Consider the following 17319-nt stretch of genomic DNA (forward strand, 5'->3'; position numbering starts at 1 on the left):
AATATTGTATATTTATTGTATATTTATTGGACAATTGAGAGACATTAAAGAGAAAGTTACTAGAATGATTTAGGGGGAAAAGTAGAGTTGGCGAGGTGGGAGATACTAAAAGGATTTTCGAACTTTGTATCTCCTCCTACGCAGGTATAAGTTTGGAAAGTTACCGCATGGTCGGTATCCCAGCGTACCACATAATCTCAACACCTTAAATCACGCGACTAAAGCCTGGTAGTTAGTGGTACGCCACTACTTTGCGAATTAATATCAGCGGATGAGAAAACTGTCCGACAAAATTGGAATCCTGTGCCAAAAAGGCTTTTATGAAGAGAAAGAGGATTGAACAAACACGTAAAATTTTTTGCAACAATTAATTATGTTATAATAATACATTCATCACTAGTCTGCAAAAAAAATATGCATTTTATTGCCCAATGAATATCAAATATAAGTATAAATTATATACAGACTATTTGTGTGTGTATAAACATATATATTTCTTTTTTAAATTTCATTGTATAAACTTTATAAAAATTTTAGATTTATATAAGATATTATGCGTATGGAAAACTTTAGATTAATTCTTCTGATATAATTTAAATTTATCTAAAACTTGCTGTTTAAGCTAAATTTAAATAATGATTCCTGATTTGGCAGAAAAGAAAAATCTACAAATTGCAATTTGACGTTGCGAATAGATACATAACATCTTCAAAACATATTGGACACACGTTGGACACACACAACATGGTATTTACTAACGTTGCAAGTATTAAATAGTATTTTCGTAAATTTTAAGTATTTTTGCTGTTTGATTTTAATGTAATTTAACAGAAATAAACAATTTCATTTTATAAAATCTGTTATATAAATTATCATACGCGGGCATAAATTTATTCATTATTTATATTCTTAGATTTGCATTTTAATTTAAATCTTCTTCGTAATCATACATCTTAATAATCTAATTAAATAAATAATAAATGTGTTGCTGTATAAATGGCTGCTTTGCATGGAAATTTGTAATGTAAGAAATATTTTTAAGTATTTGTATATTAGATGTACAATATATAATTACGTAATTACTGGGTTTATTATTGAAAATTAAAATTTATTTAATATATAGAATTTAGCGTTAGTTAATACCAGTAATTTATCGAAATAAATTCGGGAATTATAATGATACTCAAAATGTCGAGCTGTTGAAAGGATTTTGCTAAAGTCATTAAAAGTACTCGAGGTATTAAAGCGTGATTCACGCGAAGAGAATTTATCGATGATAAATGCTTGAAGCTAATGAACTTGCGTGTTGCTTTACGTTTGTCAACAAGGCAGTTAAACTTGATGCTTGTCTTCGAACGATGATAAGCGTTGTAACTTTGCATGTAACTTTCACGTCAATTTACGCAAATCACGTAGCCGGTTGCCAGTGAAAATTCTCGTTTGGAAATGATGTTTCCACCTTAAATTAATTTCTGTTTAGTTGAAGAAAATATAAAACTTTTTTTCAAAAGTAAAAGTTATTCAAAAATTATACTGAAAATAATACAAAAATTAGAATAAGAGTAAACTAGTTGCAGGAAGTTGCAGTTTTAAATTTGACAGAACAATAGTTTAATCATTCATTTTCAAATGTTTTATTAAATTTTCTAATTTATACTACTTAATACCGGTATAATAAGTGAGACTGATATAATTCTCGGTATTTAACTTTCTATCGAATAACGAAACCTTAAAAATTCTTTTTATGCAGCTTACAATTAGAATAAAAGCGTACAGATAAAAATCGTGCTTTACTCTTGGCGTAGGTAGCACCACCCCCGATTCCACTGAGGCCGCCGGCAATTCCAAAGAGAAGCAAGAACGAAAAACCTATACCGCTGCAACTCACATCTAGGCAGAGTAATCAAGTGACTCCTTGCAAGACGAGTGATTCTTCGTCCACATCTTCATCAGGAATGTCGGCTGCGTGGAACAGTGTTGATTCGTCGAATCAAAAACTTATAGATTTAGGTTCTTTTAGAAATCATAATCAGGCGTCACAGGTATAGTAACTATCTTATATCATTCTTAGCGAAATCCTTTTAAAACTAATAAACTCGAAATAATGTAATTATTAATATCTTCCTATGATTAAGTTTAAATCAAGTTATGAAATATAAAATGGCATCTTTATATAATTATTAAAAATATATTTTTCTAATAATATGAATACTAAATCGAAAAAGATTAGATATTATCTACATTCTAAAAGTAATTCACTTATTAATAAAAGAATTAAATGAAATGAATAAGTAAATGTCTTGTATCTATCTTTCTTTTTCTTGAGTGATACTAAAGTTAATGTCTGTTGATTTGTTGCCTTAAACACGAATTAATCTATTCAAAACACATTAAAAAAATTATTATTTTATTCAGAATGTAGTTCATTTATATGAATTTTCGATGAGTTGCAGGATTACTTGATGAATTATAGCGGGAAGGACTTACGGGAAACGAAAGAGCATAACGATTTTGTGGCTGATTTCGAACAAGCGAATTTCCAGGAAGGACATAAGCTTACTCAAAATTCGAGCTTCGAGGAGTTGCAAAAGGTCTCCTTGGATCTTGAAAAACGACTTCATGAGAGAATTATTAAGAGCGCCGAGGCGAAGTTCGAGGATCCGAATGGCCGTCAACGACAGTTGGGCACGATGTCACGACACAATAGGTAATAAACATATATTTATATGCGATTTTATATTTTTAAAATCTTTTTCGAGGAAATGATTGAGTATACTGCGTATTTTTATGCAAATAATCTGCCGCTCAGTGCCGAGTACTTATTTTCAATAATCCGTTAAAAGTACTCGAATGCAGAATTTTGCCATGCATTGCTGTATTCGGATACAAGTTAGTAATATGTTATTTCGAACTGACCTGCAGCGAGATGTTACAGACGATTACACTCACGATAGGTTCATTAAACGAAGTTCAGATTCCATTTCCGGTGAATCTGAAATGAGAATACTCGGACAGTTTTCTCTTGTTTTTAATTTAGAATATAAATCGCATGTTATGGAGAGAGTAACAGGGCAATATTTTTTAGGAGCGTTTATTTATTATTACGCATTTGTATACATAGATACTTATTTACAATGAAGTATTACGAATTATCTTTTTATTCTCAGCAATTATTTTTTACATAAGTGACGTTTTTGATACGAAAAATTATTTACTCGACTCTTTTAGTTGAGAAACAACGTTCTTTAATATTTTTTAATATTTACAAAATAAGTGATATTGATATAAGATATTGCAATTTATGGATTACAAATCTAACGTTTCTGATAATGATTGTAGTAACGCAATCATTGATATGTGATACAAGAAATAACATGATTTTAACTTGGATGCTCACCAGGAGTTCTCTCCTTTTCATATAGACAGCAATTGTCAAAATTTACGAAAGAGAACGAATCTGGCAGCTGCGAACAGAAAGAAACATCCGAAAGTAAGCCTAGGGAAGAAATAGCGTTACCGCGAAGGGAGATTTTTCAAAAAGATGAATTAAAGTACGCAACGATTTTGACTTCCGGCCGCGAGCGACGATCGAAGTTCGAGGAGTTACAGACCGCCTCGAAGAATCTAGAGAGGCGTTTGCACGAAGACGACGATTACCGCCGACGTCAGGAGATGGACAGACGGATAAACAAAGATAAGCCACCCAGGTACAACATACTTTTATGTAACTTCCTTCTTACGTACTTCCTTGTACGTTGAATAAATACAATTTCACAATTCTCGTTTGAAAATGCTTGTAAACGTTTGTACGGCGCAGTAATAACGTAGTAATGAATTAATTGACCCGCAGTAATGAGTTAATTAACCCACAGTAAGTGTAAACGTGCGATTCGTTGTGTTTAGATACGAGGACTTGGAAGGAATCCCACACGACCTCGACAAACGTTATCACGGTGAACAGAGGACTTTAGAACAGCAACAACAGCATCCAATAATGCGAAGCAAATACGAGAGCGATATGGAAAGAGCTAGAAATATTCTTCAGCATAATCTGAGAAAGGAGCGAACTGGTAACGAGAAACTCGAGAAATTGCCAAAAGCAACGCAGACGAATCTACCACCACCCCTGAGCGCCATTTGTCAGAGTCCAGTACCGAAACCTATCAGCGTCCGGCAGGACAGTAACGTTTCCTCAGACAGTTTCAGTCAAACCAGTTCACCTAGCTACACTAGCAAGACAATGGAAGCGCCCCTTCTGCCTCACAAGCACGGAAAAGTCCCAGGTATGTTCAAACTTTGCCAAAGCTTACCGCATGGTTGTGTTAGCGAAGAACTAATAGAAGCACTAGAAAAAAAATCGTTGAATACGATTTTCACTTTACATACAAAAAAGGATTTAAATATTTTAGATATGATAAAGTTACATCGATTTTTACGATTGTATATAATAAAGATAATAAAGACAATTTTCACGAATGAAAAATAAGATCCTATTTTCGATCTTAGAATTCTAAAGCATAAATTTCCAATCTTACTTGATTTAATAAACAATTTGTGAGTTCCATAAATCAATCTTTTTGTAATTTTTGAAAAAACTTTATAATTTAACCGATTCTATTTTTCAAGAATTATTTGTTCACAAAAGATCTTTTTGATAGAATTTTTTGCTTACAATGATCGTCACCTTTTCTGCGACGAGGAGTTTTAGGAATTGTTCTTTAAATCTTCGCTTTTCAAGATAGATATAATATAAAGCTCCTTTTCTCTTACTTTGCGATAATACTTCGCATAGTTCTTCGTAATATTCAACGCAGTTTGCAAACGATTACAGTTAGCAAACTATATCTTTGGGGAATTTCAATAAAATTCTATAATATAAATTGTGGTAATATTAAAATGGGAACGTAATATTTATAATATTTATCAGTTTATCCATGAAAATTAAATCCGATTATAAAGGACTAAAATATAAAAAAGATATGTTTCATGATGTAGCTAACGATAACGGGGATACATCTCACAAAGTAAAATTTCTTCTTTATATTCCATCTCTGTAGCGAAGCTCAAGGCATTTTCTTGAGAACGACAAATAAACGTAGAGGTAAAGCGCGACAGCTGAGACGAGAAGGAAAGCTTTTTCTGTTCTATCGCGTCGTCTTATTTTCTTTTTTCTTTCTCGTCGCTATGTTACCATTAAAACAGTTTATCCGAGAGGAATAAAAAGTAAAAATTTTCTCATCGCAAAATTCATCCGTAGAAAGCTTCATTTCGTGTACTCTCCGTTTTTCTTCTCTCTTGATTTGTATCTTAAAATTTGTATCTAAAAGAGTCGCAACTTATTGATAAATTGACAATAAAAAAATCAGCCTCCTGGATTTCTATCTTAGATTGTTTTATAACACCTTCTAGACAGAGCCTTGGTATCGGAACCTGATAACTCATCTGGCAGGCCGATAACAAAGTCTACGAGCACACCAGCCAGTTTGCAGACCATCGTCAGGATGCATGCTGGGAACAATAGTTCCTTGCATCATAAAGTAAGCGTCACTTTCATCAGCACAAACGAAGAGATAAAAATATGAGGCACTCGTTATATATGTACTTACATCATTAAATTAGATATTTAATATTAAATATAAAATAACAGAGCTTCAAATTCGCATACCCTGCTATTTTTTATTTGTTGTGGCGTGCATTTTACAAAAGCACAAATTTTTTATGTTCGGTTAGATAATCAGAGATATGACTGGCAGCCACTACGTGACAACGGGAAGACTACGTTTCAGATTTGTGCAAGTTTTGCTTAATGCTGTTGCTCTCTTGGCTATCGCCGGCGGTTTAGCCGCATATTTCAAAAGTAAGTGAAGCATTTCTCTTAATTTAAATGTAATTAAAATGTTTTTAACACAATATCGAGCGGTTTTAAATTTGCAATATTAAAATTTAAAAGAATCGAAAATTTCAATAACATCGAAATATGTGTAGCGTTAAAATGCGGTTGTTTTTCCGGCAAGGAAAATGGTGCAAGTAAAGTTGAAAAACATCGCGACGCAAATAACCACGCCTGATATTTAACCGGAATAAACTGCTTGTTAAATCCTCCGAACGTTTTAATATGCGTGCATATGCAACAACAAGCTCTGCGAGACCAGCGAGACCGAAAGATCAATAGCACCATGAGTTCTTGTAATCCACTTGATTTCAAATGCCAACATTATTTTGATAACATGAAATGAAAGACTGACAGAACTTTTTTCATGTTTTTAAAATCTTATATCTTTTTATTTTTCTGTTAAATGAATATTTCGTGCACAATGAATTTGAACTCGACAAGTTATGTCAATTTCAGTGTTAACAAAATAATTACATCATTATTTAAAACATTGAATATCGAAATAATAACAGTTACAGTTATCGTAAGTATTTTTATTTTTATAAAATTGTTAATTGAAAACCTTTAATAATATCGATATTGCGGGAAATACTCGTATATAACTGGAATTTTCATAACATGTGTACATAATTTTTCAATAATACTGATATTATCTCGGTATTACTGTCATTATATTACTGAATGCCAGTATTAATAAATCAGTTAGATTCGTAGCATTCTTGATATACATTTTATGAGAGAAATTATAAGAAAGAAATAACACATAAATTGATGCAGATAATAATGTGTGCGTGCGCGCGCGCGCGCGCGTGTGTGTGTGTGTGTGTGTGTGTGTGTGTGTGTGTGTGTGATTAATTAAAGTAATTGATTCAAGTTTCACATTTATATATATATATATATACTTTATTCCCTATAATTTCTCTTTTAAAATTTAAATTGCAATCATATTAATAAAAGGTTCAATTTTATATATTAATATGATTTCAGTAATATAACATATCAGTAATAACAAACTATAACGATAATAACTCTGTTATATAATGTACCAAGAAATTATATAGACTGAATACGTCACATCGATGTGTGTTTACTAATCGAATTTTATTTTAATTATTATATAAAATGGAAAAGTATGCAATAGGCATTTTTTATATTTTCAATTCTTAATTTGAAATTAAATGCAAACCGGACGATAATTATTGTAGTGTCGAGTGCCGAGTGTCTGCAGTTGACACGTTAATAACTACAAAAGTTTGCAACGTACATATCCCTTCTGCACTTGCTAGACACCCAGAACATGACTGTTTTCAACACGATGGTATATTGATACTTTTTGAATATGATATTCGAGCTAATATGACAAAAATTTAATTTATATGCTCAGTGTGATTATGTTTTTTAATCGACAACATTAAAATAAAATACGATGATGATAGATATGCGGCATTATTGTTCACGAATAAGTTTTCTTTGTATCAATGTTGTATATTTTTTCCTAAATTAGCTTATCCTGAAAACGACTTCAAATTGGAGAATACAACCATATACACGGCTGTGATCCCAATACCTGAAAGTACGCGTTTCGTAATCGAAGACAAGAATCCGGCTCCGGGAGTGTGTCTACCTATCATCGTAACTTTCTGTCAACAGCACAAGGTAACAATTATAAAAATTCTGTTATAAAGGTATATTGTCACTCAAATCGACACTAAAGTCAAAGTTGTGTCGAATTTTAATTCTCTAAATTTTAATTCTAAATCAATTACATTTTTACGATTAAATATTTGATTATTTTATGTAAAGTGGTGCTGAAATGTTAGGATCATCAAAGAGAAAGAGAAGGCTTGTTAAACTCTAGAATTCATGCGAATGTATGTTCTCGGAATATTCAACGCATTTTAGCGGCTTGTAGCGGCAGAAAGCTGCTTGTTCACGATGATACGTATTACGTTTTCCTCGAAAGAGGCTTGGCCGCCTTTAAAGAATTTAAAATAATTTTATACGCGGAATGTGCGCGTAGGCGACACAAGGGAATTCGTTCCGGTATGCAGCATTGTAACCATGCCACTTGCCGCTCTGAGCTGGAATACCGACGAATAAGAGTGACAACGTTACTTTCTTCCTTCTGCGGCGAAATGTCCTTACGGACATTACAAGCACCCGTTGACGGTCGTAATTTCGATGAGTCCGCGCTCCTGAATACATTTTCTACTTATTTCTTCCCCTTTATTTCAATGGCTCGTGCTTGAACAGTGTGTGTTTTAAAATTCATAAGGCACTCACTGTGCAGTCGCGCATTTTGAATTTTTCTGAGAATGTACGTGGCTGATTGTAAGAACGAGATTGAGCAGCGATAAAAATCGCGAGAGCGTTGTTATTAAAAAATTTAAGACGGAAAATTTTGAACGCAGTAACAACCGGGATTTACGTGATCGAATTTTGTTAATCATTAAAAATTTGATATCAAACTGAAATTTTAGTATTAGAATTTGATAACAAAAATATTAGTTTAGATTTTCTTATATTGATTCTAATAAGTTGCTCATAACAACGAAATTTTAAGTATATCAATTTTCATTATCCTATTTGTACTATAATCTCAGATTATAGATGTGAATTACTTTCTTCATCATAAATATTCTTGCTTGTTTCTTGCATAAAAAATATCTGTTTGATACATATAAATTGCACAAAGTGTTTACACTGACGTCATAATGTTGAGACATGAATTTTGATGCGTAATCGCAATTTCTATCATAGGTTCCGTACAACTATACTGTGTTTCCAAATTATATGGGCAATTTTGGACAGCGGGAGGCTCAGCATGAATTGGAGCTTTACGATGCTGTCGTTGACGTCAGATGTTATGAACTAGCTGCTCTATTCCTTTGTAGTGTTTTCGTACCGAAATGCGGTTCTCGTGGTCGCGTTGTACGTCCTTGTCGTAGTCTCTGCTTTCGTAAGTATAAATTATTTGTTACTCTACCTCATTATTTAATTTAAATTTTATTTTATTTTTATTTAGTTATTTTAAAGTTATTTTTCATTTTACAATTACTTTAATTAATTTAACATTAATGCAACATCCAAATGTTTTTCACATTTTTATGTAATATAAATTACTTGAGATTTAATATTGTTAAATTACTTGTTATTAAAATATGGATCGATATGATGTATTATTAATGCTCGACAAACCATAAATTGCAAGCATTAAGCCACGTAGATGCATTAACAGTAATACTGGTTAATACCCGTGAGCCTTAATAGCATTCGATTTCACTATTCGACATGTGAATGTATGGTCAAATTATTGTATCGAATTTTGCGTCGCTAAATCGTCAATTTCTTTAAATTTTGAATAACACGAATTATACGTGATATTTCGATCTTAACTGCGAGTGAAGAATTTTTTCTGAATCAATTTCAGAAACCAAGAGGCGTTGCGGTTTCTTTCTCAAAGTTTTCGGCTTGTCTCTTCCGGATTATTTGGAGTGCGAACTTTTCCCGGAAAATCCGAGTTCCGACGAGTGCATCGGGCACCATGAGGTAATAGAAGCGGCAAGGAGAGCTGAGAAACCGGGTAAGTGACACTAAGTTTAACAGTTTTACTTCCAGCTTGCGCTATTTTCGCACAGCTTACAAAGTCAATTGCATTTGTTTTATTTTCAATATTTAGTTAAATTTTTTATTAAATTATCAATTAAGAATCGATTGTAATTCTTTAATTACGTTAATGCAATGCAAAAAAGACAAATGTATTATTTAATCAACTAACAGAAATGAGCTTATCACGAATAAAAGCAAGTACTTGAATTATCCGGAACTTAATAATTAAAGGATTAAAACATTCTCTTTAGATTGGATGATTTAGAGGATATGTACCATAGAAAAATAAGCTTTTCGTTGATGCTCTAAAGTCTAATGGATTTAAAGAGTAGCGAACAATTTCTATCATTGAGAAAAATATGGTATGTTATTCTTGGTTATTTCGCGCTGCGAAATATTGTTCGTGCTAAGAAATAATTTTTGTGTATCGTTATTTTTTTAATAAGTAGTAAATTATTTTTAAAATAATTTAATATTCTACTTAATTTATTTTAAATTAAGAATAATAATACACATTTTATATTTAAATAATTCAAATAATTTATATTAATTTTATATTCAGATAACGCCTTATATAAAATTTATTTCGTTCAAAAAATATCAGCGAGATTAAGCAGCGTTTATCATGATGCACTAACACTGAGATTCCATTGCATAATACGGTTTTGTATATCGTGTGCCTTTGCGGGAAACGTTATGGAACGTAATATTATTTATGAGTTTTCTGTCCTTTTGTTTTACGCCGATTCGCGCGCGGACATTAAATATAGGATGCGACCATAAAACAGAACTAATTGTTAACTAACTTGATGTCCATTGTTCATTCTTCCTTTAATATCTTGGACTCTGTTTACGCTCGGTTTTCTATCTCTTTGTCTTCCTCTCTCATTTATGTTCTCCATATTCTATTGTCATTTTGGCTTTCATGAAATCTCCTGGACTCGATCGATTTGTTTTTCGAAACTTTCCTTCCTGTGGAAATTTAATCTTATTTTGGCGATTTTCGATATTGCATCTTCGAAAAAAACTTTTTTTTTATTTAGAAACAGAAATTAAGTCAAAATATACAGATAGTTTAATGTATGTGTATAAGATATAAATGAATTACTTTTGAAATAAAATTTTTTAAATCAAATCAATAATGGAGTAAATACATAATTTCTTTTATTTATAATTCAATATAGCACAATAAACGAATAAAAAAAATTCTTCTTTTTATATCAAATAATAGCAATACTACGGATACTTATAGCGATTGTAATGCAGATAGCAAATCACTTATAACAGAGACAGCTTCTAAACAATGTGTCATTTTTCTTTTATTTCTATAAAGTAGTTTCAGTTTGTTGGGAATATTATGACACAACTGTTTAAGGAATGATATAACAAGAAGAATATCCTCGAAGTTTTTAAAACATCATTCACTGAATTTTCAAAATCGTCACGTGCACGTCATATACATAACGAGTGCGATAACGGCGCTTAAAATCTCGTAGAATAGTTCACGCGAGAGAAGAGAGAAGAGAGAATTAAACGATCACGTACACGCGCGTACTGCAATTTCCAAAGCAAATATTACGTAAATCGCGGCGACAGGCGTGGTGACAGAATTGATCGGAAGTACTCGTCTCTCGTCTCGCGGTGAATTTAATTCGCGATTGGTGGATCGCGCCTGATAGAGAGAAAGAGAGGAGGGGAGGGGGAGGAGAGAGAGAGAGAGAGAGAGAGAGAGAGAGAGAAATATTTATTCGCGTCTACGGTTAATTAAGATTGAATTGCGTTGTAATTACGAAGTTCATTCAATCAAATAAATGCAACACATTCTCAAGATTCAATGGTTTCTGGATTTTCGATCTTTCTGCATCTTTCTTTCTATAGCTATATATTTTGCTTCTCGGCGGGATGATAACTTCCGATTTAATTTTCTGATTTCTGACTAGCTCTCTTTGTACCATAATTCTATTAGCGATTTATATAACAATATCGTTTGTGCTCATTTAATAATTATGTCTGTTTAATCGAATCGAATTTCCGAAATATACATTCGTAAATGGATTTAGGTTCTTGAGATTTATTATGACGTGACCTGAAGGTAACAATATTTATACAATATAGGAAATCTTCGTCAAAACATCTTTCTATTATCCAGTACATCATATATATACAGTTGAGATACACTGAAGGCAGCACATCTGTGCATGTTGTAATTACGAAAGAGGTTCACCGACATCCTATATGTACGCATACGTGTTCGCACATGCGGGGCTATATCGCGATTTTGTATACCCAAGCTATCGCATGTGTCACCGCTGATGGAATCTTAATTGCAAAATCCATATTAAACTATCATATGACGGCCCATCTGCGGCGCCAAGCAGCTTTATTGAGTCGCGCTTGATGCATGTGTACATATCATGTTTGACGCATATGTGTGAAAGTATCGAACCGCAAACGCAGGATCAATCGTGTCCATCGCAGGAGAAGACATATTGCGAAAGATAGGATGCTACGATAAAGAATATCGATAATGTTAATATGTCTACGGAACGTGATATATTTTCGTAATTTTTATCATAGTCTGCTGATTTGTGAATATCTCCGATATTGTTATTTTATATTTTCATATTCCTTTTTTGGAAGCGCAATATCTGTATGTATTCATTTTGTTTATTCTCATTATAATGTAAGTGATATCAAACGTTTCTACAATTAAATTCTTACTCGATTAATCATTCTGAGCTATTATTATTTCATATTTGATATACATACAGCAAAAATTTTGATTAACATTTATTAATTAATAAATGAATTAATTAAATAGAGACAAATAATTATATCATTAAAATCAATTAATTAGAGACAAATCATTATATTATTTATTAGAAATTTGTTAATTAAAGTACAATGAATTAATTGAGGATATGCAACATATACTGTAAAAAATATAAAAAGTATATAAAATTTTACGAAAGATATATGTATTTTATAAATCCTTATAAAATAAATCATTTTATAAATATGATATTTATATTTGTAATTTTATATCGTGTACTTTCTTTTTATCGTGTAAATACTATATTACATCAATTGCTAGAAAGCATGATCTTTATTATGCTCCGATTCGTTTATACAGTGTGCACCAGTGGTTTTCAATGCGATGGCACAAGATGCATTCCGTTCGATTGGCGATGCGATGGCCATCTTGATTGCTCCGATCACAGCGACGAGATCGGTTGCGGGAATTGTAATTCCACCACATCGTCTTCGGAGCCGGTGTCTTCCGCGTTTGGCCAAATAGTCTTAAGTAAGGGATCTTCAACTAAAAATACCCTTTCTACGAAATCTTCGTTACATTGCGGTGAAAGAAGATGCATGTCAGCCAGCCATATCTGCGATGGAGTCATGGATTGTCCTTGGGGGCAGGATGAGCGATATTGTTGTAAGTAAATACGTAGAAAAAATAATATTAATAACAATTTACTTAAAAATAATCTTGTTAATTTTCAATAACAATATTAATGAATAAATAATAATTTATTAGGACAAAAGTATGTCTATTTGTTTCATTAATATTATTATTGAACTGACAAAGTTCTAGTCCAGAACGCGAAAATGTAGTCTATTTTCGGAAATTTTTTTTTAAAGAAAACTGTTGCACATTTATTCTTGTATGTTTTTATACTATATCTACCAATACTGCAGATTTAATAAATATCTACAATTTTGGTATTGTTAAAGTTTATTAATTTTTATATTATATTAATTTAGAAAAACAAAATATAAAAAAACATGTGTCGGATGTTGCAGCCTTCCAACTTATGAAAAGAATAAAATACAAAAAATTTAAAAGGATTTTTTTTTGTTATTATAAATGTAATTATCTGAACTTAGATAAGTGAAAAATATTATAAATCAAAATGGCGCTGATTTAAAAAACAAATATCGTTTTTTTTTTAGCAAAATTGTTGAATTTAATTCTATGAAAAAACAATAATTTGTAGCTGCAATTATCATAGTATATACTTATACATATATTGCAATATATAAAAAAATGGAAGTTTATCTCTAATTAATCTCTAATTAATTTTCGGATACCAAATACAATACAATACCGGAGCCATATAACAAATCCTTCTCTAATTCAAAATGCTCATATTTTTCATTTTCAGTCTAAACGTTTGTTAACAACTGCTTTTAAATGCATGGACGAAGCATCAAATGTAATACGTAATAAAATACGTTACAATTTATAAAAATATTTAAAATATCGTTATTTTCACGAGTATCGATAATCTTGTAGAAATTTATTTTTTGTGTGGGAAATTTCTAAATTAAAAAAAATATAAAATAACAAAAGAATCGATTTTTTTTAATTCTAGACTCTAGACTAGAAAATATTTCCTATCACATATCATTTTTTCCGTTTTTTTCATATTCTGTAATTATATTTTTAATTGATTTAAAATTGGACCTGTAACTTCTTTCATATTATATAATAAAATGTCGCTGACAGTTTGCAAAAGAAATTTTATTATTAGAAATATTATATATATTTTATTTACAATTAAAATAAAGTAACTGTTCGTATATGTCTCTTTTTTGAATAACAAAATGTTTTCGCTTATACATTGTCTTAATCAATACATGTACTCAAGTAATGTATGAATAAATTAAATATCGCGCTAATATAATGTCTGAACAATTTAAAATGCCTGATTAATTTAAAAAGAAATGTAAATTAATTTTCTGTTCTAGAGAGCCTAGTAGGCGGCTCACAAATTTTATGTTTCGTACTGTATCTTGTTTTTTAGTGAAATTAAGCCATAGGAACGGGGATGTCGGCGAGGGCCGTCTAGAGGTATATCATGCTGAAATGGGTAAATTTATGCCAGCATGTGTCTCGCACTGGGAACCGACAACGTCGCCGCAAGAGGTTTGCGCTATGCTGGGATATAAGGGAACGTAAGTTATCTCTCTTAATGTGTCAAATAATATGGAACATAAATATTACATGATGATATAAATGTGCTATATTCGCAATCGCATATTTAAATCGTATATTTTTATGCGTTGCAACAACTTCATAAATCCTCAATTCATATATTCATATGAATTGAATGAACATATATTCAAACAATTTATACTTTGAAAGAGATACGTTGAAAGACACTTATGTACATAATTGATTTTAGTTTATTAATTTTACACCTGATGTTAACAATGCCACCTTATTGAATAAAAAAATACGTTGTATAAAAAAATTGTTAAAATAACACTTCTGATTGCATTTTCAGAGTATCAAACGGAACTAAGTTGATGAATGACTCATTATCAATTGTATTGAGTTCTGAGTATCGTAACAAAAATTTGCTGAAGCAATTTCAAGGATGCATCAAGGATCGAGAGCCTTATCCCATGGTCAAACTTACTTGCGTCGATTATGGTAAATTATCGGAAAACTATATAAAGATGATTAAATTAAAATTTTCTACAGTTCTCCCGGACTTTCTTTATGACATGCGATGATCGATTCTGTTGCAGCTTGCGGCCGTAGACGTTCTGTATATGGAAACGTGAGAGTGAAGCGAATAGTGGGTGGTGTGGAGTCAGCTCCTGGTGATTGGCCATTTCTTGCAGCCCTTCTTGGTGGTCCAGAACAGATCTTCTACTGTGCCGGAGTCCTTATTGCTGATCAATGGGTGCTGACCGCATCTCATTGCGTCGGGAAGTAAGTATTGTGTATAAAATCGAGATAGTGCAAAAAATGTTACTTTTAATTATTGACGAATTCCTTATGTATATAAGGAAAATATTATCAAAAGAATTTCTTTATTTATTATATATCGATATATATTATTATGTATATTAATAAGAACTAACAGAAATTTTTAAATATATATGAATTAATTCTCTATGTATCAATGGTTTTAGTCATTCAGAGGTGTCCGGTTGGACGATACAGCTTGGCATTACTAGAAGACTTTCCCATACTTATCTCGGTCAAAAACTGAAGGTGAAAAGAGTCATACCTCATCCGTATTATAACCTGGGTGTTGCTCACGACAATGATGTCGCTTTGTTTCAAGTAAATATATTTTCAAGTTTATTACTTAAATTACGTAAATTACGTATGTATATAAATTTACGTAAAAATATTAGTCAATATCCAATTTTAACTGACTATTTTAATTAAGCCCTTTTTATTTAGGTATTTGTGTTATTTAATTATTATGAGTTTAGTTGGGCAGTTTGATAAATGACTATTTAAAAGGAGATTGAAAAATAAGTCGAATTTTAGTAAAAAAAAAGAGTTAAAAAAAGTCTATACTATAAAATCATTTTTTATTCTAATTTGAATATTGTTTTAAATTTTTCATGCAATATCCTATATTAATTGCAGCTTGAGAAGCGAGTTCAGTATCATGAACATCTGAGACCGGTATGCTTACCGACTGCTGACACTAATCTTACACCCGATACAAATTGTACTGTTATTGGATGGGGCAAGAAAAACGATACCGATTGTAAGTATCATTCATATATCAAAAAATATTCCTTTCCAAAATATTTACTTGCCATATGAATTTATGATACGCAAATCAATAATCGAGTACTTAACAATTTAATATATCATGATATAACAATTATTAAAATATAAACTTCGAAAGAACATATAAGCTTTTTTCTTATCTTCTATAACTGAAGTCAGAGTATGAATAAGAAATAATAAGTTTTCAATTTGTATAGTTCATTCAAATGTTAAATTGTTACAAATAATGAACTTGATTCAGAAAGAAAATATTTGTGAATTAAGTTTAATTATTATCTCGTCGGTTACTTTCAGCTTCTGAATATGAGCCAGCCGTAAACGAGGTTGTAGTTCCTATTCTGCCTCGACACCTCTGCAATTCATGGTTAGCGCATAAAGAATTGAATGTCACCGATGGAATGATCTGCGCTGGCTATGCGGATGGAGGAAAAGATGCATGCCAAGTAAATTATCTACAATCTAAACAAATATATCATACAAATTAAAACATTTATATATTCTCCGTAGATTATAAAATATTATATGTATATTGCGAATCGAGAATTATTTTCTCAATGTGATTTTATAAAACTACAATATACTACAGTATATGTTATTATTCAAATTTAACGGCATTATATCAATTTTTGAACCATCTTAAATATCGTATTTGTAAAATATTATTAAAATATCAGTAAAACATCAGTAAAATATCATTTAAATATGGCATTTAATAACTTTGTATATGTCACGTTATTTGCTACTATAATTTTCGCAAATAAATATGACAATAATTATGAATTATTCATTTTTTTCAAGGGTGATTCTGGAGGACCTCTGTTATGTCAAGATAAGGAAGATAAAGATAGATGGTTTGTTGGCGGAATTGTTAGCTGGGGCATAAAATGCGCTCATCCAAAACTGCCCGGAGTCTACGCTTACGTACCCAAATACGTAACGTGGATCCAAAAAGAAATGTCTAAGTACTCCGAATATAACAGTAAAAGTAATGGAAAAATGTAAGGCATCGAATCGGACAAAATATTTAATGTAAAAATCGGCAATATAGAAACAAATCAAGCAAATGAAGAAAAAATGTAAGACAAAGTAAATGCGGACTTTCGTTTTCATAATATGATATATATTGGAAGAAAAAGATACTGGAACTGAAATTATATTAAATATTTCCGATCTGCTAATTTGCGCTCAGCAATTTCTGTACGCTCAATCAAAGGATAGTATTTTGTATACATCTTGTGCAACAACTTTGAATGAAGAAAAGAGAGCT

General features: G+C 31.3%; 1 protein-coding gene across 1 annotated transcript in view; it reads left to right on the top strand.

Moving 5' to 3' along the window:
- LOC105622806 overlaps positions 1-17054 on the top strand; it is a 27982-nt gene extending 10928 nt beyond the window's left edge. Inside the window, exons 3-19 of the mRNA XM_012204220.1 lie at positions 1806-2042; positions 2454-2707; positions 3423-3707; positions 3904-4283; positions 5410-5537; positions 5731-5857; positions 7398-7549; positions 8654-8852; positions 9324-9476; positions 12636-12941; positions 14314-14464; positions 14797-14945; positions 15044-15230; positions 15434-15587; positions 15903-16026; positions 16347-16495; positions 16851-17054. Coding sequence (XP_012059610.1) covers positions 1806-2042; positions 2454-2707; positions 3423-3707; positions 3904-4283; positions 5410-5537; positions 5731-5857; positions 7398-7549; positions 8654-8852; positions 9324-9476; positions 12636-12941; positions 14314-14464; positions 14797-14945; positions 15044-15230; positions 15434-15587; positions 15903-16026; positions 16347-16495; positions 16851-17054 — 3339 coding nt within the window. The remainder of the gene's footprint in view (positions 1-1805; positions 2043-2453; positions 2708-3422; positions 3708-3903; positions 4284-5409; positions 5538-5730; positions 5858-7397; positions 7550-8653; positions 8853-9323; positions 9477-12635; positions 12942-14313; positions 14465-14796; positions 14946-15043; positions 15231-15433; positions 15588-15902; positions 16027-16346; positions 16496-16850) is intronic.
- Positions 17055-17319: the final 265 nt, after the last annotated feature.

This window comes from Atta cephalotes (genome assembly GCF_000143395.1).
Source record: "Atta cephalotes unplaced genomic scaffold scaffold00002, whole genome shotgun sequence".
NCBI lineage: Eukaryota > Metazoa > Arthropoda > Insecta > Hymenoptera > Formicidae > Atta > Atta cephalotes.